Source organism: Castor canadensis, chromosome 13 (assembly GCF_047511655.1).
Source record: "Castor canadensis chromosome 13, mCasCan1.hap1v2, whole genome shotgun sequence".
Classification (NCBI taxonomy): Eukaryota; Metazoa; Chordata; class Mammalia; order Rodentia; family Castoridae; genus Castor; species Castor canadensis.
Window position 1 is genome coordinate 72,013,901 of NC_133398.1, and position 25,170 is coordinate 72,039,070.

The following is a 25,170-nucleotide window of genomic DNA, read 5'->3' on the forward strand; positions in this document are numbered from 1 at the left end:
CTTTCCCTGTATTGTTATATTTAGGTTGCCTCCAACTTTTTGCTGTTCTAATAACAAAAAATGTTGGGGGAAAAGCAACTTTGTATTCATGACTTCTGTACTACTCCTTAACTAGGATTTTTCCAAAGAGGTATTACCAAGTAAAATACTTTTGCATGACCTTGTTATTTTGCAATGTAAAAACAGAAGTAATAGTCATTTAAGGTTTTTGCTGTTTTACGCTCATCAAGCCCAATGGAAACTTAATGTAATTAAAAAGAATGTCACAGAGCTTGCTACTTATCTCAGTAAATATAATTTACATTTAGTTTCTCAAATAATTTTTGATAATAGATGCTAGTATTACTCCTTATACTCCCAATTCTCAAAGTATCTATATTTTATAACAAAAGCAGATTAATGAATTTAATATTCATGAATCTTAAAATCTCCTTCTTATGGTAGAGCTCATTATTCTAAGGAAGTTTAAGCTGGACAAAACCAGAGTCCATCTCTTATACTTCCTGAACACTACATTTTCTTTCCAGCAGCAACATATTATTTCTAAATATAAGAAAAATGTGTTTTTTAAATGAAAACAGTGATAATACTTGCATTTTATAATTGTTTTAAAGTAACTTTCTAAAATAATTTGCAGTGACACCCAGAAGATTTACAATCACTTTAATGAATGGATTTATTGACTATTTTCCTTTCAACATAGAGTAAACCTATTTATTAAAAATATTTAATGCCATGGCCAATTGATTTGATGGTTTTTCTTTTGAAATCAGTTAACATTTTCTTTACATAAATAGGAATACCATCAAAGTAGAAAGAGGCAACATATTGTTCTGTTTTATTTTTGAAGACAGGCTTGCTATACAGCCCAGGCTGACCTTGAACTCTTGACCCTCCTGCCTCTGCCTCCCAAATGCTGGGATTATAGATATTCAGGTGAGGCACATTAAAGTCTGAAAAACCTACCGCTGTAGAGAATGTATGTGATTAAGCTTAATTTCTATTTACTAGATGTAGGACCGGTCCTTATTTACAGCTGCTTCCTTTATTGCCATTTATGCCAATACATAAGGGGAGGTAACAAAGATTTTCTTCAGAAAAGAAGTCACTTTATAACTTAGTCTTTACAAGGTATCTCTCTTAATTTATTCTGAATAACAAAGTAGTATTTGGGAAAGACATCTTAACCTGAAACAACCTCAATTAATGGTATGTACATAAGAATATTTAAAAAGATCACCTGACTAAATCATAAAAAAAGGCAAATTTTAAGTATCAATTTAATAAACATTCCTGAGGCCAAGACTGACCATCTATAAGTGTTGGGTACTGTCATAAACAAGTTTTTTAAAGATCACCTTAGAAAGAAATATGGTAAATAATTAAGTTATGGCAATCACATAACCTAGAGATATAGTAAGAAAAATTTAACTGTTCTAATGATATCAGATTCAAACAGAAACCTGGCTGAAGATAAAATTTCTAGTCTCACATGGATACAAAAAGTGTTACAACTCAATCAACTTAGATATAACATGATGGGATCAGGAAAACTAATAGGTAACTGAAAAAAAAATAGTTCTTCTGATGACAAAGTCAATGATGTAAGTTATGTGAGGCATTTCAAAAAATTGATTAATAGAAGATAAGTAGGAAAATGAAGTATTTATAAATTAATTCACCTCACGTGTCACTTTAAAGGTATATAACTAAGTTGAGATATATATACACACACACATATATATACATGTGTTTGGGGGGCAAGGTCTGTACTGGAGGATTGAACTCTGGGCCTTGTACTTGCTAGGCAAGTGCTCTACCACTTGAGCCACACCCTCAGTCCTTGTTGCTTTTAGTTTTTGAGACTGGGTGTCATGCTAACTTTGCTTGAGTTGGCTGGGATTACATATGTGTACCACCACACCTGGCCCTGAAATAAATATTTTAAGAAGGCATTTAGTTATTTTATGTACATCCCCTAGAAGCTTACATGGTGATATTAGCTTAATTTTTCTTTTAATTGGATAAGTGAGGTGCCACCTTAAATCTGAGGAGGCTATATTTTCAGGCTTACTGAAAGTCTTGCTTCTGTTTTCATGCTACAATTCTCACGTGGTATACTGCTAACAGAGGAAGAAGAAAGGAAGTCAGGAACATCAAATAAACATGGAGAATATGAATTAGGAAGGGAAAAAATTTCTGTATTGATTCAGCATTAGAGAGCAGGGTTGGTGAGGAACAGTGCCATGCTATATATATATATACAACCGTGTTGTAGGAAGAAATTAATTAAATCAGGGCAGCTTTTTTAAAAAAGACAACTGAAGGCAGTAGGGTAAAGAATATTTTTTGACAGGGCTGGGATGTAGCTTGGTGGTACAGTGCTTGCCTAGCATGGGTGAGGCCCTGGGTTCGATCCCAGCACCAAAAAAGAAAAGACAACCCCCCCCCAAAAAAACAAAACAAACAAAAAAAGAATATTTTTTGAATAAAAACAATTATAAAATAAATGAAGTCTTCCACATAGGAGATTTTTCAAACAATAAATGTTACTTCTTAAAATCTTCACTATATTTTTCATTTGCCAATTAAACAGAGTATATGAAAAAAATCTTAATACCTTCCTTAGTTTACCAAAAGTTCTTTTTCTGTTCTAGGTTCGATCCAGTATCCCATATTGTATTTGGTTGTTATGACTCTTCTTCACTCACATTTATATTGTTTTGATGGCCCTGATACATTTTAAGAGTCTTGGTGAGGTATTTTATATAATGATTTTCTCATGATTATACATGAGTTAGGGGTTTGGGTGAGAAAGACCACAGAAGTAAAATGTCATTTTCACTGCATGTTATTTTTTGAGCACATTCCTTACATTCTGACTCTCTATAAGATGCTCCAGGTCCATCTTGTATACTTGTGTATTTCTCCAAGAAGCCCAATTTCTTTTAATAGAGGTTAAGATACTGGTACTAGGATTTACTTTTGATCTACAGAAACAATTTTCATATGATTTTACAGATAAGAAACTGAGACTTCTCCAAGATCAGTAATTGCAGGTTCCTTACATTAAAGTGTCAGAAACAAACATCAAATCTGCATAACATAAAATTTTAACGAACTATAGAAATGATCCCTGAAAGTATAGTCTTACATAAAATTTTAAATTTAAAAGAACAGGCTATGAGTGAAGAACTTGAATCACTGGTGCCTCATCTCTTAACTATTCTAGCTGCTCAAAGATGTTTTGCCTACTCTAAATTCATAGACTGATGCAAGAATAGGACATTATTATGCAGTCAACCTCTTTTACCAAGTAACTTACCAACTTTCAAAACAAATTCAATGAACAAGTCATTTTTTTTTATTACTAGTGAGATTTTTAACATGTGTATCACTCACTATAATTACAGGAGATTAGTTCAAAAACTTATTCTAGAAGGTGGGGCAGGATGGTGGATTAGAAGCATCAACCATTTAACTCCATCAGTAAGAATCAGATATACAGGAGAGACAGTATCCTGAAGAAAAAAGAAAAAAAAAGGAAGAGCACAGGGAATCACAGAAGAGATGGCAGGAGAGCAGAAAAGCACAGAGAAACCCAGGCAAAAGAGAAAAGTGGCACAGTTCCAAGCCTGTCCTGGGCTCCCTGGGATAGGGGGTGGAAGCTGAAGAAGCAATCACAAGGTAGCCCAGATTGCCCTGTCAATACACCTAGCAATTCCACCTGCAGGATAAACACAACTTTCTGTAAACCTGGAACCAAGTGTGGGGATCTGGGAGATAGTAACTGCTCCAGTGTGGAAGGCTAGCTTCAGTGAAAAAAGACATTTTATTACTCCCCTTATTTTGGAGGGATATAGCAAGGTGCCATTGTTTGAGACAGAGATACTCTAGGAGCTTGAAAACAAGGAACAATGACGGCTCAGGGAGTCTTAGAACACTCTGCCACATTGTCTGGGTGGGAGATGACCACAAAAGGTGGTCATGGAGAGGGAGGAGCTCTAATATGATCTCCCAGGGAAGTTGAAGCAGCCAAGGGCATAGTGGTCAGAGGTCCTGCTCTCCCTGGCAAGGAGTTAGTCCCATCACCTGAGGGTCAGGACTAGAACAAACCACAAAGCTTGTGGCAAGCTTAGTCTCTGCAAAGTGGGTCAGAGGCTCCCCCCTCCCGAGCTCAGGCCTGCTGAAATCATGTGACTTCCACAGCATTCTGTCCTCTACAGGGAGGTGAACTGCTGGGCAGGATTTGAAAGCACTGAGGCCCACTTCCAGGAACTGCATCCTAGCTTGTGATAGCCCAAGAGCACAGGCCCTCTGAATCACATGCCTTCTGCAGCCTTCTCCCACAACATAGGGGAGAGAAACTGCTGGGCAGATCTGTAAGCACTGAGATCTGCCTCCAGGATTATATCTTCGTGTGTTTGCTTCCAGGAGGAGCTGAGAGAGCCCTAAATCCAGAACCCTTAAATAATGACATTTTTGTAGCTTCCCCACAGGGAGGTGAACTACTGGGTGGAGTTTATAAGCATTCAGTCAAGCAGGCAAAACTACTAGGTTCCTCAGTTCTCCCCGAGCTAGTGAACAACTCAGTGCTCTGTTTGCTTCCCCACTCACTGATACAAAATTCAGGACTCACACCAAGGCTTAAAAGCTTGCTGCTTCTGGGGACATCACCTGAGAAGTGGGGAAAAGGCTTTGTGGAACAATTGCGAACTTGCCCAGTCCACAGGATGCAGAGCTCATTGCACCTAACAGCAGCTCCCAATACACAGGAAGGGAAGTTTCTATGGTGAAAGCAGCCCAGAAGCAGACAACCAAGTCTTCTACAAGTGACTCTAGCTAGGTGACATCTATCTGAGTAGTTCTGGGGATCAGAACCAGTGCCCCAAGCATGAGGCAAATTCTGGGCTACTAAGTCATATCCCGAGTCTAGTGGTGAAAAATAATGCACATCAATCTAGCCACTACATTGTCCTGCCTGAACATTAACAATATTTCAATTGAAAAACTTCAGGTGATTAAAACCTTCAACCAACTACTTTGGCCTCTTATTGCAAATCCCAATGCAGAAAAACAAATGTGAAAAAACAAGCCAACATGACTCCTCCAAAACTCAACAACTCCACAGTAACAAATACTACTGATAGTGAAGCCGATTTAAAAAAATTGATTATAAGAATAATCAGTGAAATTAAATAGGACATGAATAAACAACTACATGAACTCCAAGAAAATGCAAAGAACTAAATGAAATAAAGAAGACAACGCAGGACACAAAAGAGGAACTCAAAAAAGATAAAAGAAATTCTGAAAAAAATCAAATTGGAATTCTAGGAATGAAAAACTCAGAAAGTCAAAAACAAAATTCAATTGAAAGTCTCCAACAGATGGTTCAAATTGAAGATAGATTATCAGGACTTGAAGACAAGGTAGATGGCATTATGCATGAAGGTGAAGACACAGGGGTTAAAAAAACTAAAGAAGAACAAAGACTCCCTGGTATATCATTAAAAGACCAAGCTACAAATCATGGGTATAAAAGAAGCAAAAGAGGTACAAAGTAAAGGTACAGAAAACATATTCAATAAAATAATAGCGGAAAACTTCCCAAATCTTGAGAAAGAGATGGGCATCCAGGTACAGGAGACTTTTAGGACTCCAAAAAAGACAAGGCCAGAAAAAAACTTCCCCATGTCATATTACAGTTAAAACATTAGGTATAAAGAACAAGGAAAGAATACTGAAATCTGCAAGAGAGGAGCACCAAGTCACCAGTCTGATGGGTTTCATCAGAATAAAAGCAAATTTATCAACAGAAACTTTAAAAGCAAGGAGGGCATGGAATGATGATGTATTTTAAGTGCTGAAAGAAAATAACTGCCAATCTAAACTGTGCCCAACAAAGCTATCCTTTACAACTGGAGAAATTAAAATATTCCATGATAAAAACTGAAGTAATTCAAGACCACTACACCAGCACTGCTTAGAAAATACTTAAAAGAAAGTCTACATAAAGGAAGATAAACACAACCACAAAAATACAGAAAATAAATCTCACTTGATGAGGAGATAAGCAAATGAAGAGTAAAGAAGAATCAAACACTACAAAACTAATAAATAGCAGGAATTACTACGTATCTTTCAATAATAACTCTGAATGTTAGTGGTTTCAATTCTCCAATCAAAAGACTAGATATTGGCAAATTGGACTAAAACAAACATGACCAACCATTTGTTGCCTCATTGACAAACATAGGCTTAAAGTGAAAGGATGGAAAAAGGTATTTCAAGCAAATGGAGCCCAAAAGATAGGAGTAGCTGTACTCTTATCTGTCAAAGCAGACTTCAAGACAAAATTTGAAGAGTCAAAGAAGATCACTTTATGTTGATAAAGTGAACAATCCAATAGGAGGAAATAACAGTTGTAAATATTATGCACCAAATATCAGTGTACCCAATTTCATAAAGCAAACACTACAAGACATAAAAACATAGATAAACCTCAACAGAATAGGGATGACTTTATTAATAGGGGTGCCTGTCTCACCAAAAACAGGTCATCCAAACCAAAAAGATTATTCCACCTAACAGTCTCAGGGTATACATTCTTCTTAAAGGCCCATGGAAGTTTTTCAAAAATAGGTATCTTGAGACATAAAGCAGGTTCATAGCAAATACAAGAAAACTGATACGAATTTCCTGTATTTTATTAGACCATCATGGAACAAAACTAGAAATCAATAACAAGAGAAACTACAGAAAATATCCAAACATATAAAGAATGAACAATTCATACTTGAATGAAGAAATAAGAGGGAAATCAAAAGATTCATTTAAATAACTAATTAATGATACACCTAAATCTTTAGAAAAATAACGAACCCACTCCAAAAGCAGTAGATGGAAAGAAATAATAAAGATCAGGGCAGAAAATAACTAAATGGAAACTAAAAGAACAATATAAAAACTAGATGAAACACCAAGGTGGTTCTTTGAAAAGATACATAAGATTGACAAACTGTTAGCCAAACTACCCAATATAGAGTGAGGAGAGCAAAATTAATAAAATTAGAGATGAGAAACAGGTATCACAACAAACACTAACACAACTCAGAAAACTCATTAGAGAATATTTCAAAAACTTATATTAAGTCAGAAAATCTAACAGAAATGTATAAATCTCAAGATGCCTATGACCTACCAAAATTGAACTAAGAGGATATAAGGTACCTAACAGATTTATAACAAGCAATGAAATTGAAGCAGTAACAAAGAGTTTCCCAACCAAGAAACCAGGACTGGATGGATTCACTAATGAATTTTAACAGACCTTTAAAGAACTAATGTAAATACTCTTCAAACTGTTCAATAAAATAGAAAAGGAAGGAACACTACTAAACTAAAATAGAAAGGGAAGGAACACTACTAAACGAATTCTATGAATTCTATGAAGCCAGTATTGGTCTTGATACCAAAACCAGATAAAGGCATGATGAGAAAAGAAAACTATAGATCAATTTCCTTCATGAACATAGACACAAAAATTTTCAACAAAATACTTACAAAAGGAATTCAATAATACATTAAAAAGATCACACACCATGATCAAGTTGGTTTCACTCCAAGGATGTAAGGATGGCTTAACACATGCAAATCACCACAGCGTAGCACATGAACAGAATAAAGGACAAATTCACAAGATCATCTCAATTGATGCAGAAAAACCTTTGACAAAATTCAACATCTGTTCATAATAAAAGCTCTGAACAAACTAGGAACAGAAGGAATGTACTTCAGGGTAATAAAGGCTATGTATGATAAACCTATAGGCAGCATAGTACAAAATCAGGAAAAACTGAAACCATTTCCTCTTAAGTCAGGAACAAGACAAGGAAGTTAACTCTCTCCGCTTCAATTCAATATAGTTCTTGAATTCTTACAGCAGTAAGAAAAAAAAAAAGAAATAAAAGGTATACAAATAGGAAAGGAAGAAGTCAAATTATCCTAATTTGTAGACTGACATGACTCTATACTTACAAGACCCTATCAAAAATCCTCCTACATCTGATAGACACTTTCAACAAAATTAACAAGTATTAAATATACAAATTATTGCGATATTTCATTTTTGGGTATGTGGAAGGGTCTTTCCCCAGAATTCACAGAGAATGATCCCTGACTTCATGTTGGTCTTCAACTCAAGTACCCCCTATTTAAAACTAAAATATCTCTCTTCCCATTCTCTTTCTAGTCTTCCTTATATTCCTTACCCTAGGATTTTCTCCTAGATTTACTACTATAAATTTGATCTGCTATAAATCTACTTATGAAATGTTCTTATTGCTTTTCTTCCCCTACTAAAATAAAACTTCTACACATGTAAGGATTATTGCTTGGTTCATGGCTCTATTTCCAGTGCCTAAAACCCAGCATACAAAGTGGTTAAATATATGATGGATGAAAGAACAAATGTTGTCAAGTATTGTGTGGCTCATATGAGATAACTTAATAAAGTAGTACAGACCCTAGCATACAGAAGTCACTAAACAAACATCAATCTATTTGTTAACTACTGTAGTGTTTCCATAAAAGACAGTAAGAGTTCTAAAATCATATAAAAATTTAAAACCTTGTATTTCATCCTATACTTTTCTCACTCTTTAAATATCTGGTCATTTAGCTATTCCAGGATACTTTTGAAAAGACATGAAATAAGTGTTATCTATTTGTGTACATGGTTCTGGGGTTTGAGCTCAGGGCTCACGGTTGCTAGGCAGTTACTTTACCACTTGAGCCATGTCTCAGAGCTTGAAGACACCTAACTTCTTAAGAATCAGTTGCAGATACAACATTTAAGTGTGTATTATTAAACAGCAAATCAATGTGTCTTTACTTAAAACGTATAGAAAATCAATGAAGTATGATTGAAGTTATTTTTATAGATAAGGAGTTATTATCTATGGGTTTGTCCTATCAAGAATGCTCAACAGGACTTCATTTTTATTTATTTATAATTTATATCCTGCTTTTTAAGAGAACTACCAGTTTGCTTAAGACCATATACATATATACTGTTCAAATGAAAAAAACTCCAATTTAAAAAATGAAGCTGGAGTGAATTTTAATAATTATATAAAGTATTTTGTGTTTAAAAGCTGCAAGAATCAGAATCAAAGAAACACAATATATTTTTAAAAATGTGATTCTTCTTCTAAATGTGTAAAGCTTCTTCTTGAGCTTCTAGAGAACTCAAATAATTTACCAACAAAGGTCATAATGTTATTGGCTAAAGACAGACTAAAAATTCGTGGCCATGAATCTTCATCCCACGTATTTCCCACTGTACGGCGATGCTTCTCAAATATACCAATCAATGCCTTATGATACAATCAACTATGCTAATGCCAGTATATTCCTAAAAAAGAAGGAAAATGCAAGCACATATCAAACAGTATACTGTAACTCAACAAGAGAATTTACATTTCAGGCAATGATGTTTCTAGAAAACAGATATAGACATTAAAAAGTGGGAGGGAGGCCTAGTAGATATATTAGAATTGTCATGGAGTTATTATAAAGAACTGACAGAAGTATAAGTGCAGGATGCCACGGACATAATGATTTGTATTTCATTTTTCAAGTCGCTAACAACTCATGGGGTTTGTATGTCTTCAGAAATGTAGACAAAGCTCATATTATCACTGATGAAAATGACATACCTCACATTCCATGCAGTGGTAAAGTCTGGGTTTAGAAGAAGCAGGGTGCACGTGACATCTATCAATTCTAAAATAAAGAGAACTCATATTAAAACCAAATAATCCTGCCCTTCGGAATCCTGGCTTCTCTGTTTTAAAGTTCTCTCCCTATAATAATATATATTTCATATCATATTTATGTTCATGGCAGACACCCTGTTCTAAGCTGTCGAGGATATGAAGATTATCCTCAAGACTTTCTTGTACTTATGATAGTGTAAGATTTCAAAGTGTACATAGAAACAATTTTATAATATGCCTATAAATAATTTTTTCATACTTTTAGTAGATTTTGGCACTAATTTAATATGTGCCAAGGAAAACAAACTTTCTATTCATTTAATTTCACAAATATTTCAAGCAGTGACTGTATAAATTTTCAAAAGGAAAAAAGAAACTATTATCAAAACAGTATAAAAATCAGTATGGTGCCTATCAAGTATTTCCAAATTGTCCTCCAAGTAGAGACTGTTTTATATTTATACTACTAGCAGTAACACGATATACTTATGTGCCAATTCTAACCTACATAATTCTATTTTAAAAATCAATGTGATGGATAAAAAAATTCTGTAATTTACACTTAGTTATATGAATGTTTTTTCATTTTAGTTTACAACTTATAGTTCATCTATGAATATCCTATTCATATTTACTAGCTACCTATCATGGTCTTGACAAAATTCCTACATATTCAAATAAACTCCAAAGCCTCCATGTGAAAGAATCAAATTAGTAAAATTTAGACATATTGTCTTTATTTTACTAAAACTGAAGAGAATTCTAGAATTAAAAGTATCAATTTAGGAGCATAATACTAAGTTAGGTAACCCTATCAAGCCTGCATTAAGTGCCAAGTAATGAAAATAATTATTATAATTTATTTAACACTACAATGTACCAAGCATACTATTAAGTATTTTATTCACATTGTTTCACTGACTGCTCATAATCATGGTCCAAGATATATTTATCCTACTTTACAAATAGGGGAAAAAAAGATCTAGAGAGTTTAAGCAATTTGCCATCGTCATCCAATTAACATGTGGTAATATTCGTGTCTGAAGGCTTTTAAGAAGCCAGTTACTGCAATTGAAATGTGTGCCTACACATAAATGGGACATTTTCAGTGTTTAAGAAAAAGATAAACTTAGTAAAATCTAAGAACAAACATAAGGACATCATATAGTCATTTAAAATATCCTAGTTAATAACAAAATCAATTATTCCATTCTCACACCATCTTAACGAAACAGAACATTTTGAGCTCATGATTTCATTACTACTGAGCATACCTGTCATTCAATAAATGAACAAATAGAATCAGAATCTACTTATTTTTGACCTGCATCCTTCCTATTGTAAGTTATTACATGCATAAACACAGTATGCCTAATAAAGAACAATCTAATTAACCTCTTCATTCTTTTACTGTTAATAGTTCTTGGTACCAGTTTAGTATGCACCAAGGAAGACAATGTAACGTTTTGTTCCACAAATATTTCAAGTATCAACAATGGGCAGATATTAAACTAGGCCCCCAAGACTCAAAGAATGGATATAATTATATATAAGGCCTGATTTTGCTATTTTTAAGGTTATCCTCCTTTCAGAGAGACCATATAAACAAATAATTACATAAGGAAAAATGAAGTCATTATGAAGTAGAACCACATTTGGTAGGCACATTTGGTGCCTAACAAAGAAGCTATATTTAATTCTTAGTGGAGTGCCCTTGAGAGAATATAAGGTAAGAATAGGAGTAAGGCTTACCACCACAGACCATGGAAAAGTATGGCACAGGGTCTGCCCTCAAAGAGATTATGGTAGCACAGGGCACTGGAAAAATACATTAGGAAATGATTTCTCAAACTGGGTCCCTCAGTCTGGCCTTCAACTACTCCCCTTCACACGTCACTGTCCCCCTGAAGTCAAACCCTAACATTCTCTGAACATACCTCCTGCCTGCATGCCTTCCCTTCTCTGGACAGAACTCAGACTTACCTGCTTGCTATTCTTTCCACCAGAAATTTTTTCCTAAGTTCAAATATTTAAAAAACAAGAGTAATAAACTTTTTATAGCTCAACAACTCTTAAGAAGTGTGTCTTTCTCCATAAAGGCTATCCTGATGTATGTAGCAAGAATAAACCTTCACCTGTTTTGTGTGTATCTTACTTAAATAAATACGATCCTCTTAATCAGACTTTAAATTAGAGAGGCAGGTTCACACAAGTACATCTTCAAATTAACTCATTCACTCAACAAATTTTGTGAGCATCTACAACAAGCAAAGTACTGAACTGGGTGAAGAAGATATGGTCTCCGTCTAAAATTAGTTCCACAGAGTATATGGCACAAAGGAGTGGTCAAAGCACAGGCTTTATAGTTGCACCACATTGGTTTGAATCCCACCTTTTCATTCACTACCTATAAAACATAACTTCTTAGACCCCAGCTTCCTTACCTAGGAAATGGGGATGATTAACCTCAGAGATGTGAGCAGTAAGATTTATTCCATTTCTCCATAGCTGTCTGACACACAATACTTGTTCCATAAATACTTGTTTAAGTAAACAATATTGTTACTTACCATTTAAGAAATGAGTATTTCAACATTAATCAAAGAAGAAATGAGGCAGCTGTCCTTACAGTAAAACTGTCTAAATTTCTGACCTTGTAAAATAAGCTACAGTAATTGTAATTGAAAAACAAGCCCACTTAATAGTCAAGTAGCTATATGGATAGATTTGTATGTGTTGGGAAAGCTGTAGAGTTTCTCTGATATTTACAATTTTCCAAAAAGCTGCTATACTACCTAGGTAAACTGGTGCTCAGTCCCTTGGACTCTCCCTTTCTGCATTAAAAAAAAAAGTAACACCAATAATAGTTGCTTTCGTTTGTACTTTCAACACAAGTCTCTTCCCCTACTCCCCACAAGTAACAACGAATTCATAATATACACAGCCAATACTGAATTCCCCACGCAGTGGTTGTGTGGCGGAAGACTGATCCAAGTAATGCTTCCTTCACTGGAGGTTCTCCCCTCAGGAGGGCACCAGCAGCTACTTGGTTCACAGCCTAGCTACCACTTACTAGGAGTTCCTGGGCAAATAAAGTAAAATTAAATAAATAAATCCTTTAATCTCTCTGTGCTTTAGTGTCCTTATTTGTAAAATGGAGCAAATAACAGAACTCATAGGGGTATTAAATGATTAAAACCACAAAGTGTCAAGTATAATACCTAATGCACAGCAAACACTTACTGATTATTCCTGTTACAAAGCCTGTATGTCCTATATCTCCAGTTCCACAAGTGATACTGGGACTGGATGCCTCTAGACAAAGGCGAAGAAATCTCCTAAGCTGACTGAGCAGTCACTGCTGAGCAGAGGGAACACTTTCCAACTTCTAAGAATCTTGGAATTGAAAAATCAACAATGGGCCCTCTTCTTTGACAAATTGCCACCTCTTCCTGATTCACAACTCACGTTCAGAGGGAAGAGGAGGGGGTGAAGTAGAATGTCAGAAATGGAAATGGGTCAATCAAGGAAAAGTAACAAGATTAGAAATACTGGACATAATTAAGGCATCATAAACTCATAGAAATCCTGAGGTCTCAATCAGTATTCCTTTTTTTGCTGTGGAAATAGGAAAAAGAGCTTTCTGACTTTTTCAGGAGGAAAGAAACCCAGATTTTCATCCTGATTTTAAACATTTGTTCAAATAATTAAGAACCATGTTTAAAACATTACAAAAAGCAAAATGCATCTATAATGCTCCAGCTTGGAGGTTAAGAATCTACAATCTTTGAAGATGAACAGAAAGTGGAGAAAAAGGTTGGTGACGAACTGTGAAAGGCCCTAAATATAGGTTAAAGAATTTGAACTCCACTCTGACTCTGTAGGCATCATAAAAAAGAACATAGCTGATATATGTTTCAAAGGCCTGGGGATATAGCTCAGTAGTAGGAATGCTTGCCTAGCATGAGCAAGGCCCTGGGTTCCAATCCAAGCATTGTTCTACCTCCAAAGATACACATTATTATGTGTTTCAGAACAGCATCTCTGCAATGGTTTTTAGGAGACACTGGTGGGAAGTGTTTGAAGTGACTGGTCAGTGGCATGAGGGGCATGCATCAGAGAAGGGCTTGAAGATGCTCTAGTTATAAGAGCTTGAAAATGGGGTAGACTAGTCATGAGGAATAACATTTCCCCAACTGAAACTGCCATGGCAGCAAAAGAAATGGAGTGGTAGAAGATGGTTTCCAAAGAGATAGCTCAGCTCTGGACGGTGACTGAGGGTTATAAGAAAGGGAAGGAGCAAAAAACCGCATGGCAGGACTCTTCATGCTATGGTTTTCTTTCTAGTGATTTTCTTGTTGTTTGTTTGGTTTTAGTACGTCATGGATTTCCCAAAAATCAGAATATCATTCCTCTCCTAAACTAATATGGCTAATACTATAGCAGACTTTTAAATCATATCCATCTGTAACTAACTAAACAGAATGTTTTCCAAACATCTAAGGAATTTATCACAGTAATGAGAGCACGGCGTCAATTCAGTTAAGTTAAAACAAACACAACTATCCTAGGAGTAAAGGTCACCCTGAATTATAGAATGCATCCCTAGGATTCTGGCCTGATCAAGCATTCAGACACCAACTTTCTGAAACTCTACTTTGAATTGTCAGATTTCTATACTTGGCTCTTCTCATACATATAGTAGTTTCTACAAAAAGTCTTAAATGAATGGCATTTCTATGAAATAACTTCTTTTTCCTAAATATTATTAGGACATTTTTCCTCAGCAAAGATCACCTCTGTGCTCTAATTGCTTCAGTTTGTAAGTGTGGCAGAACATTCTTATGTTAGTCAGCATTTCCAGGTATCTTTTTCTGTCAAACCAGAAATTCACTTCTTCATTTTTACTGATAATATGTGTCAGTATAAGACACCACACTAAACTATGCTTCTTCCCAACTTTTATGGATATAGGTTAGGATAAAATCAAACCCTGTTTCTATCGGTCCTTCTGGGCCTATCAAGATTAAAACTATATGAATAAGGAGTTATAGCAAATCCTGAAGTATAGTGCCCAGGAGGCCAGGAAACTGAAGATGATTTGGATGGTCACAGGAAGAAGGTAGATGGGGCAAAAGCTAATGCTCCAAATCAACTATAGCCTTTGATTTCTTCTTTACAACATAATCATTCTACTCCCTACCCCTACCCCTGGATGTATTGGCTCAATTATACATTTGTGTGCACCAGAATACAAACAATACAGCTTCATCTGGCTAAAAGTAACTTGAATGTTATATACAGTCTTCTCATTAAGAAACATGTGTCAGAGGACTAACCAAGTAAAACAATCACATAGAAAACAGAAACTATTTCTCATTAAACCTTTCACACCAGACATTTTATGGTATAAATAGAAAAAAGTACTATTAACCTATTACAACAACCATAGTAAGGAATTCCGGGAAGTCAGTAGCTGATACTTTGGCAACATTCTTTTCCATGTCTCCCACCCCCAAAGACATTGTAACTCAACTGTAAATTTCTTGAATAAAGGTACCATGTATTATTCATCTTTCATTCTCCACAGTACTTAAAACAACTTCTGGTATGAACAGGCCCTTGGTAAAGGCTACCAAACTGATAATTAAAATTCCCTAGGAAACAAAGTTTTTATTCAAAACCAGCCTACAGACATACTAAGTACCTTAAGGTACTACTCTATTAGGGAAGAGAAAGAAGCTTTACCAAAACAGTAGAGGACATGGTCATAGGTGAGCACTCCCCAGAAAGTAAGCCTAAAATGTTAAACAGAGTTTGTGTACATGAAAGTTTAATTTGGGGAAACACTAGGAAAAGAGAACAGGTGGGACAATAGGAATTATCAGCTGCATGCAATAAAGAATGGTCTTGGAGGAATGTAAGAAGTCATTGTTAGGATGATTTTTATTGGTTTTGTTTTCATTTCAGCACAGAAACAAGATTCAGAAGCCTGAGCTCAACTGGGATGCAGAGTGAGATGGTACATTCATAAATCACCAGACTGATTCACAATTTAACTACCACAATTGCCTGTTATCTCCTTGGGACTACTACCAAAACAAGTTCTATTGCCCATAATATGCTAAAAGATCAGTGACAGGACTTAAAGGGACTAGAGTACTCTTAAAAAAAAAACCAGGATACTATTTTAAAATAAAATCTTATACATGACCTCAATAGTTAACAGATATAATCAGAACTGCTCTGATTGCAGCAGGTGGAAGTGCCTCAGGCACTTGCATATAATCACTGTGGTTGCAAAATTTGAAAACTAACATCTAGACCAAGCTACCCACTTGACAGACATTATGCACCTGCCCAGGTAGAGCCAAAACTAGAAACCAGAATGTCAACACCCAGAGGAAGATTCTTCCCAGTGATGCTTCTAAACCAGAGTAGGAAAACATGGTTCATACTTACCGTCTTTGTTCAGCCACTGCTTTCTTGTTCTGTACAAAAGGAGCTTGTTGTGGACGTATGGTAAAAGGAACTTGACACACCAACTCTCCACACCGAGTTTGTTTTCAACCAGGACTATGGGACTCCGGTTATACCTCGCTTCAGGACATGGGATCAGGCCAATTTCATCTCTTAATATGTAAAACATAAAACAGAATTGAAGATAATACTGGCCTTCTCAATTTTTTTTCTAATTCCAGAGTATTTTTTTTTTAAATCCACATATTGTCTTTTCTTAAAGACATTATTTAGCTCACCTACTCGTGTGGAAGAAATAAAACACAATGAAAAACAACTCCCCCCCCTAAAAACTAGTTCATTAATAATGGCAAGAGCATGCACTACTCTGACAGGACTGAAAATGGATTTTGTCCATGGATGACAATTTGAGAATACCTTTCAAAAGTCTTACCTTTCTTTGTTTTGGTGGTCCTGGGACTTAAACTCAGGGCTTTGCACTTGGTTGGAAGACACTCTAATGCTTGAGCCAGACCTCTAGCCCGCCTTTCAAAATTTTAAAAGCACACATCCTTAGACTCAGCAATTCTACTGCTTAGAAGGTATCTTAGTATAGATGAACAGCATGCTCATTGCAACAAAATGGGAAACATTTTAAATATTTAACAATGTAAGACTGGGAAAATAAGTACAGTCCATCCATGTGGTATAGCTGTTAAAAAAATAAAAGGTAGATCTGCATGTGCTTGTGTACTTCCTAAGATATATAGGGAAAAGGCAAAATATACAGATGTGCAGCATAATTTTGTGTAATTTCTTTAAAATACATACAGATGTGTTAAAGTTTTCCTTAGCAAAATATCAAGCAATTTTGGGGGAGAAAAGGGTATTGAGGAAGAATTTTACTTTTATAAACTTTAAATTGTCTAGTCATTTGTATTTCTATTTTCAAAACTGTAAACATAATGCTTTCCTACTAATGAATATATGTACAACAGAAACAAATTATCAATAAAAGTTATCTTGTTAGGGATATTATTTTCCCTCTTTATAATTTTCTGAATTAAAAAGACCACCATAGACTTGGGGTGTAGTTCAAGTGGTAGAGCACTTGCCTAGCAAGCACAAGGCCCTGGGTTCAATCCCCAATATACTGGGGGGGAGGAGAAGGGGCAAAAAAACCTTTCTGATAAATGCTAAAACATAAAATGTATTTCAGAATTTGATCATTTTCATCTGTGGTAGCATTTCTATCCTTCAATCCACCTTAAGGTGAAAATCTGCATTACAGGCAGAGATTTAATGAACAATATGTACAGCATTTGACTTAACATAGTAAACACACCAGTAAACATAAAAATGTTTTTGTATAACCCCCATACACCTTTCAACTATAAAGGACATTGCAATTCTTACCTCTGTCACTTCTTAAATAGAAAGTCCCTTATTTAAGGAACAACAAGAATAGCTGAAAATAAATGCATGAATGTTTTTATAGATACTTAAAATTTTTCTCATAAAAACTGGTTTTTAGAGTGTGGGTTGGCATTACCTTTCAATAAAGTTCTGGGGATTCCTTTGACAAAACAATAATAGTTTGACAGACACAAAAGGGGGCCAACCTAATTAATTATAGGTTATAAGAAAGACCCTCTTTGTTAGGTCACCATCTTGAACTGATGGGAGGCTGTGAATCTAATGAAAATCATCAGAACACTTTGAACTGGATAGCTCACAGGTAACCTACTTTCTACCAATCACTTCATTAGTGACACAGCGATGTATCAATAAACTAGGTACCCGAGGGGATGCAAGTCACCAACAATTCTAACTAACCTAACTCTCCAGAAGATTTCAGGACCTGACAACAGGTTCATTAGTCAAAGGTGTCTTAATATACCACATTAATACTATCATCATATAAATACCATCATATAGTTCTGAAAATACAAAAATGAGTAAAACAAAGTATCCCAGAGTTCAAAGAGCTAACAGTTTTTCTGAAGAGCTTTCAGTAGCTACAATAAAATGTTACCACTTTGCCATTCCAGTTACATAATGTTCTATAGGAAGAATGGGGGCAATACTGAGAGCATTTGACATCAATGTCCAGCACTTCAAAGTATGTTTTTGCATTTGTATTTGACGATGTTAACCTGAAATCTACTTAACTCACGATTAGGACAACTAGCCTAATACAATCTCTGGTATTTTCTGGTGTTCAGGGCTTACTGTATAAAGTAGAACATTTAAAAAAAAAAAAAAAAAACTAAAAAAGAACAACAAAAAAACCCAAAAAATTCAACCTAATTGCTCAGGAGATTTGGATCTGTGGGATCTAATAAATGCTTCAAAGAACATCAAGAGCTAAAAATACGCTATAGTAAAGAATAAAAGAATCCTGGCTTCTGGGTTTAGTCTGTTTGAAGAGTTTTTTAAATTTAAATTCACAATGTAAAAACCTGTCTTGCTCATTAGTTTTTCCAGAAATAAAATATCCATGTACTAATTTGGTTCCTAAATTGCAGGATAAAGCCACCTGCATAATTAAACACATTGCTTTGGTGGGCTATATTCTTCCAAGGAAACTTTAAAAACCAAAACTGCTTTGGAGATAGCATGTGCTTGATAACCCTTACTAAAAAGCTAATAGTCCTTGCATTTCGGTGGCAATATTTAAAAGTTTTTCAAACGTTACCACTTCTTGACGTTCCAAAAGAACATTACCTCTGATTTTCTTCTAATATAGTGTACTGAAGACAGCGTGGGTCATCAATCATGTTACTTTGGCTGCTAGAGACCTGTTTCCTCATTTGTGTAAAGGTGGAATTGCATTACACCTCTAGTTAAAAAAGAAAAAAAAGGGCTAGATCTCATCCAGCTTTCAAATTTTATGACAGAGAAGCTTGGCAGCTATTTGCATGTAAGGAGAATGAATCATAACGAAAAATGTAAAGTCTTAGGAATAAACAAAAACACATGAAAAGAAAGGTTGCAGGGTGCACAGACTAAAGCACTTCATTACAAGTCCAGGATTGTAATTAGTCTCCATTCTACCACTGGCAGTTGATGTGAATTTGGTAAGTCACTTACCATCAGGATCTTCATCTGAAACACAAGACTAATAATATCTTCCCTGCTTGTCATGAAAACCAAACCATGCAAAGTAAAAAATGAGGTAAATTATGAAGTGCTAGGCAAAGATGAAATATGTTATCATTAATTCATTTGAACCTTAGGTCAGTCAGTAAAGTTCCTTGGTAAATAGATAATGGGAAGCAGCAGAAAGAATATTAATCTTTTTATTATTTGACCCTAAGATACAGTGCTTTCCTACTTCCTAAAAATTTTAACATTTACTTTATAAAGATAGATAGGTCAGTAAGCTTCCAAATAACAGTGTCTTTGATTTGAGACCTCTGTGCCTAGTCCCTTAGGTCATAGTCCACTTTTTTTTTAGACAATTTAGCATAAGATTCCAGAATCACTTTTAAATTCTAAGAGAGCTGATTTCTCTAGTTTCTCATTTTATTGGATAAGGAAACCAATGAGACTTATCTAAAGCCATATTACTAGCAGCTAAGTTAAGAATCTGGGCCTCCAAAAACCTTTTACAGTAGAGTGAAAAAGCAAAACAGTGTTTTGATCAATTCCTCCTAGATTTCTGGCAGTTTAAATTCTAATTTCATACTCAAGAAAAGATGGAAAACTCAGGGAAATACAAACTGAAAGTCACCTTTCAAGTCTCCACCTCTATTTAATGGTTGGGCATCCACCTTTTTTGTTTTCCCCTAAGTATTCTACAAAAAGTGGAATTACATTGGATATAATCTTTTTTTTAAAATTTTACAAAACTTGGCAATTCCCATTAAACATTTTCCCACATAATTAATTTTTAGTGGCTGCAATGAATATGCTTTAAATACCAAATAAATTTCCAACTATTTTCTCACAAAATAGTCTTGTAAGAGAAACTTCTGATCCTTTCACCACGACTAAATTTCATTCTTTTATAGTTAGGTTTCTAGCCATTTAGCTTCCTGGTATTTAACAAAATGCTCAAGTAAATATTTCCTGCATTAGTAAGGGCACAGTATTTTTAAAGACATGAAGGTTTGGGACAGCAATCAAGTTCTAATCCTCTGAGATCCACAATAAACTGTTTTTAGGTTATCTCCCAAGTCTAGTCCGAAGACATACAACATGGAATGAACCAGCACAGTTACTTCAGAGACCTTAGATGCCTTCTCATTAATTTTAAAGGCTAGCAACTTTGTGCATCACTGAAATTATATAACCAGCCATATTTAGAAGATAGCTACCACAATCAAGAGCAGTTGACTGTTGGTTATACACCATGCTGTGTTAGGTTTTACATACATTATTTCATTTATCCTGCACAATAACCTTCTAGTGAAAAAAAAATTAACCCCATTTTATAGATGAGGAGTCTTAGAGCCTTGTCTAAATCTATCCCACTAGCAAATTAAAAGACAAGGTCAAAATCAAGGACTCAAACCCTAAACCCAAATTTTTATAAATACACTACTGTTTAAATAAAAATCAAGTATAAGAAGACTATTAGACTCTTTGATTTCCTATTCTTTAGACATAATCTAAAACTGTCTTTCCTTATTACTCCCTTACTCATGACCCTTCTACTACTTAGAAAGTATATTTTCCATAAGCCAACTATTCTTCATGCCTCATGTCTCAATTTAAATGCTACTTTCTCAGAAAGAACTTGACCTTTTAATTTAATAAGCTCAATGTGTTATAACCCTCTCTGCCTCTTTTCATAATCTGTATGTTGATAAGTTTAAAATTCTACTAAGGACAGGGATCATGTCCGTTCACCTATCTATATCCAGATCCTAGCCCTGAATACTCACAAACTAGAATTTTGTCTGTGCAAAGGAGGTGTAATTTTGCTGAACACATTAAGGGAATGAAAGAAATGAAGCCAGACAGTCAAGGATTTTATAATCTGTCCCTACAGTGTCTTCTTAATCAGATTTTGCTACTTTTGGTCAATTCACTGCTCCCAGTGGAGGTCTGTGGCCCCCTCTGACACTAGTAAATCCTATCTAGATTTCAAAGTTCAGCTTAAAAATCCATCTCACCTAAGACCTCTGGTCCAGACATACCCAGCATCCCCTCTACTTCTAACAGACTCATCATGCTATTAATACAACCTTTGGCATAAACTGTATTTCAGGGTTAATTTACTGTTCATGCACATAAGGTTTTAGGTCTCTGTCTAGACCCCACACCAGGCAAAACAGTAGTCATTGGGCATATGGGGCCACTGGACATAAATGAATTAAAATTAAATTCAAAATTCAGTTCCCCATCCACATTATGCACATTTCAGTTCACAATAGCTACATATGACTGACTAGCCCAGCAGACATTCTATCACCACAGATATATTTTTCCTGTCCTGTTTTGTGAAGATACCTGCAGTACCTCAATACAGTGACAGCTGGATAGTCAATAAAGTAAAAACAATAATAATTTGCTGACTAAGAGAACTTTACCATGACCCTAATCACACTGTAGACAGCTGTCTTCCACATTTACACAGGGTCTATATTTTATGCTAATGTCTGTCCCTGGATCAAGCCTTCAGTTGTAGAGTCCAGTAGGATTCTCTAAGAGTCCTTACAAACAACATTTGTAAGGTATTTTCCAGTTTACAAAGTACTTCACATTCATAATTCATCTGGTCAATATGTTTCTGGCAAGTAGTAGAGTGACTTGGGTTAAGTCTAGTATTTACTTAGTGGCAACTAAGTACCACTGTGTACAGTGATTTTTGTGTTTTCATCAGCCTTACAAGATCAGGAGGAAACTAACCTATCTACATCTGGCAGTCTCAAAATCCACATATTCCTATGCATCTTTTTGTATGTGTGTGTGAAATGAATTTTATCTTTGTTTTAGTCTATTTTACTCCTCTTGGAATACATACACAATCAGTGAATTTTTAAATTTATCATACGTTAATACAAAGGGAATTTTATTGCAGTAATTCGATATCTGCAAACAGTGTACCTTGAACAAGTTCACCCCCTCCGGGATATTCCCATTCCCTCTCTCCCTGTCCCCTGCCCCCTTTTCAGCGTTTGATGGGTTTCATCATGCTGTCTCATATGTATACATGCATCGTACTTCCATCCTCCTCATCCCTCAGTATCCTTTTCTTCCTCCCATCCTGCTGATCCCCAAACAGTTGTTCATACACATTTGTGTCCTATTATCATCATCATTTTAGGTGTAGGTTCCACAAATGAGCAAGAACATGTGATATTTGGCCTTTTGGGCTCAGCTTATCTCGTTCAGCATGATGCTCTCCAGTTCCATCCATTTTCCTGCAAATGACATAATTTCATTTTTCTTTGACTAGTTCTGGCTAGATATTTCTGCATAAAGTCACTACACTCAACAGATGTTGGCAAATAAAATCACAATCTCATGTCGGGGAAAAAAAGGAAAACAAAAATAAAAAATTATAATATTGTAATTAGATGCAAACTTTAAAGATAAGCAATGCCTTTTTTAGGAAAAAAAATTAGAAATACAGACTCTAGTCTGAGAGCATTATGAATAGTATAGGCCTTAAACTGGCAATTCTGAAAAGCACAAATTATAAGACATATTAAAAGATGTATATAATACTACTGAAGTATTTTTACCGTAGGGAATATGTACTAAGATAGAGCTGCTCACTAATATTAAATAGAGTTAAGCTATTTAAATGTTTTGGATTTGTATATCCTTATTTTAAATTCTTTCGAATGTTCAACTCTCCCAGGCTTTTAAATCTTGCACTGACCCAAATGCTTATTAGTAATTATAAATTAACTATCAATAGTGAACATATTAATGAGACTTCACAGTAAAAATAAGATGAAGGGGGCATTAAAGCCCTTTACAGGTTTTGATAGATGTGATACAGAAGAACTGGGACATGTTCCAAGCTGCAGTTTCAACCTGCCAAACCAATTAACACTCAATCTGGGTTTCTTCAAATATAAAATGATGCTCTTAGTCTACCTCAAAGAATATAAGCTAAGGTGATTTATTAGACTTCTAGCCTCTTCTAGAAAAATAATACCAATGAGGAGAAAATAGACCCTACTTTTGCCAAACTTTTTTTTTTCCTTTTTCTTTTTTTGAGGATGTCTCTTATTTGCACTGAGGCTCCCATTCTCAAAATGGGACTGAAAGACTGATACACAAGGCATCAAAGCATTCTTTAAAAGACCAGCAACCACTATGGTTACGGCCAGGAAATCATTCCAGACACTCTCACTTTGAAAAAGGCAGCAGTCATAAGGGGACCAGAAGTGGCCGCTGTCAGAGGTGGCAGGTGCGTTTTGGGGCCAGTGTGTTTGGGGGCCAGTGTATTGTTTTTAATTAGGCACAGTTGCGACTCTCCAATTGCGTGCCACAAGAGAACAAGACATCTCAAGACTTCTTAACTCTTTTATAGGCATCACTTTGGAGAAAAAGAACACCTCAAGATGGCTTGATCTTTGTTTTAGGCAGAAAACCTTAAGGAACTATAATGCTTAAAAAGAATTAATTCATATACTCGAAATTTACTAAAACACAAATTTAATAAAGCCTACAAAGTGAAAACAATGCAGGACGTGTTTCTTTTCCTAGGGGAGGAGTGATGGGAAAGGCGCTACACTGTTGCGCCTTGTTCTTTTCTATAATCTTGTAGGTAACTCTCCCAAACTTCCTTCTTCACTGATTTAGTGAAGAAAAGTGTCAGAAAGCATACAACCTTGAAGCTATCTTCCCAGAGTCCTCCAAGTCAAATGGAAAGGTAGGAGGAAGAGCGACTTGTGTCACTGGTGTAGTGAGTGTCCTGCTAAAGAGGGCAGCAGTGCTGGGATAAAATGAGTTCATGGGCTCCCTTGTAACTAGGAGACTAGGAGACTTCCGCTGAAGTGTCGAGGTTTCCATCTGCTTCGTACCCAGACCCCCGCTGCCCCTTCTGAGGTTACACTCTTGAGAACGTTCTTTTCACCATCAAAACACCATGTATTATCAGTCACTTTACAATCTCGGGGCAAGTGAGGCCAAAGTCAAAAGCAGCCTCAAACTACCTGCACTTCGGCAACGGATGGGGGGGAGGGGAAGTCCCTCCTATCGCCGCCCAGAGGCATCTCAAGAGTTGAGTTTAAACACGAGGCGCAAACGGACCCGCACGGCCAGTGCCGGGGACCCTGAACGAAACGCGTGTTAGCTGGGTACCCACGGGGGAAGCCGTTCGAGTTTTGGGAACTCCTGGGAAGGATGGGGAGCAAGGGAAGGAGGTCCAGTCAGTCTTGATGGTAGGAGACCGTCCTAGAGACTCGCCCGCCAGCGCGTCCCGGTAACGGAGAGCCCGCCCCGGGGTGCCGACGGCGGTCCACCGGTCCGCTGGTCACCGCGGAGAGCAGCTCGAGCGCCGCCCCATCCCCGCCCGCCCCGACGACCCCCGGAGGCGGCAGGGACACACGACTCACATGTGCGGGTTCCTCCTGAAAGCGTTGGTGATGTCCTTCACTACCCTCTGCACCAGCACCGCCACCTCCTCGCTCGTCTCGGCCATGTTGGCGGCAGCCGCTGCGGCTCGGCTCGGCGCGCCTCCGGGAAAGAGCCGAGCCGCCCGCAGGAGTTCTGCGGGGAGCGCGCGCCTGCGCGCGTGCGCAGCTGTGGGCGCGCCCCCGCCGCGGCCGCCGAGCACTTCCGGGTCAGCCCGCCGGCGGACCGGGCGTGGCGCCCGCGGGCTCGGTGATCCCGGGGAGTCCCTAGCGGGCTCCCCGCCGCGGGTTAGCCGTTTTTCCGTGTCGGGGAATACTCCGCACATTCGTTTGTAAAGTGACCCCGCGCGTTGGTTTCATCTTAGTTTTTAGTCCATTCGGAACCA

At 36.5% G+C, this 25,170-nt stretch overlaps 1 protein-coding gene across 4 annotated transcripts in view; it reads right to left on the bottom strand.

Annotated features, from left to right (window-relative positions):
- The window catches only part of Ptar1 (protein prenyltransferase alpha subunit repeat containing 1), a 56,610-nt gene extending 31,660 nt beyond the window's left edge, over positions 1-24,950 (bottom strand). For all 4 annotated transcript variants that reach the window (XM_074052009.1, XM_074052008.1, XM_020179475.2 and 1 more), the window contains exons 1-3: positions 24,767-24,950; positions 16,245-16,414; positions 9,723-9,789 (exon numbers count right to left, since the gene is read on the bottom strand). In XM_074052009.1, coding sequence (XP_073908110.1) covers positions 9,723-9,789; positions 16,245-16,414; positions 24,767-24,852 — 323 coding nt within the window. In that variant the 5' untranslated portion in view covers positions 24,853-24,950. The remainder of the gene's footprint in view (positions 1-9,722; positions 9,790-16,244; positions 16,415-24,766) is intronic.
- Positions 24,951-25,170: the final 220 nt, after the last annotated feature.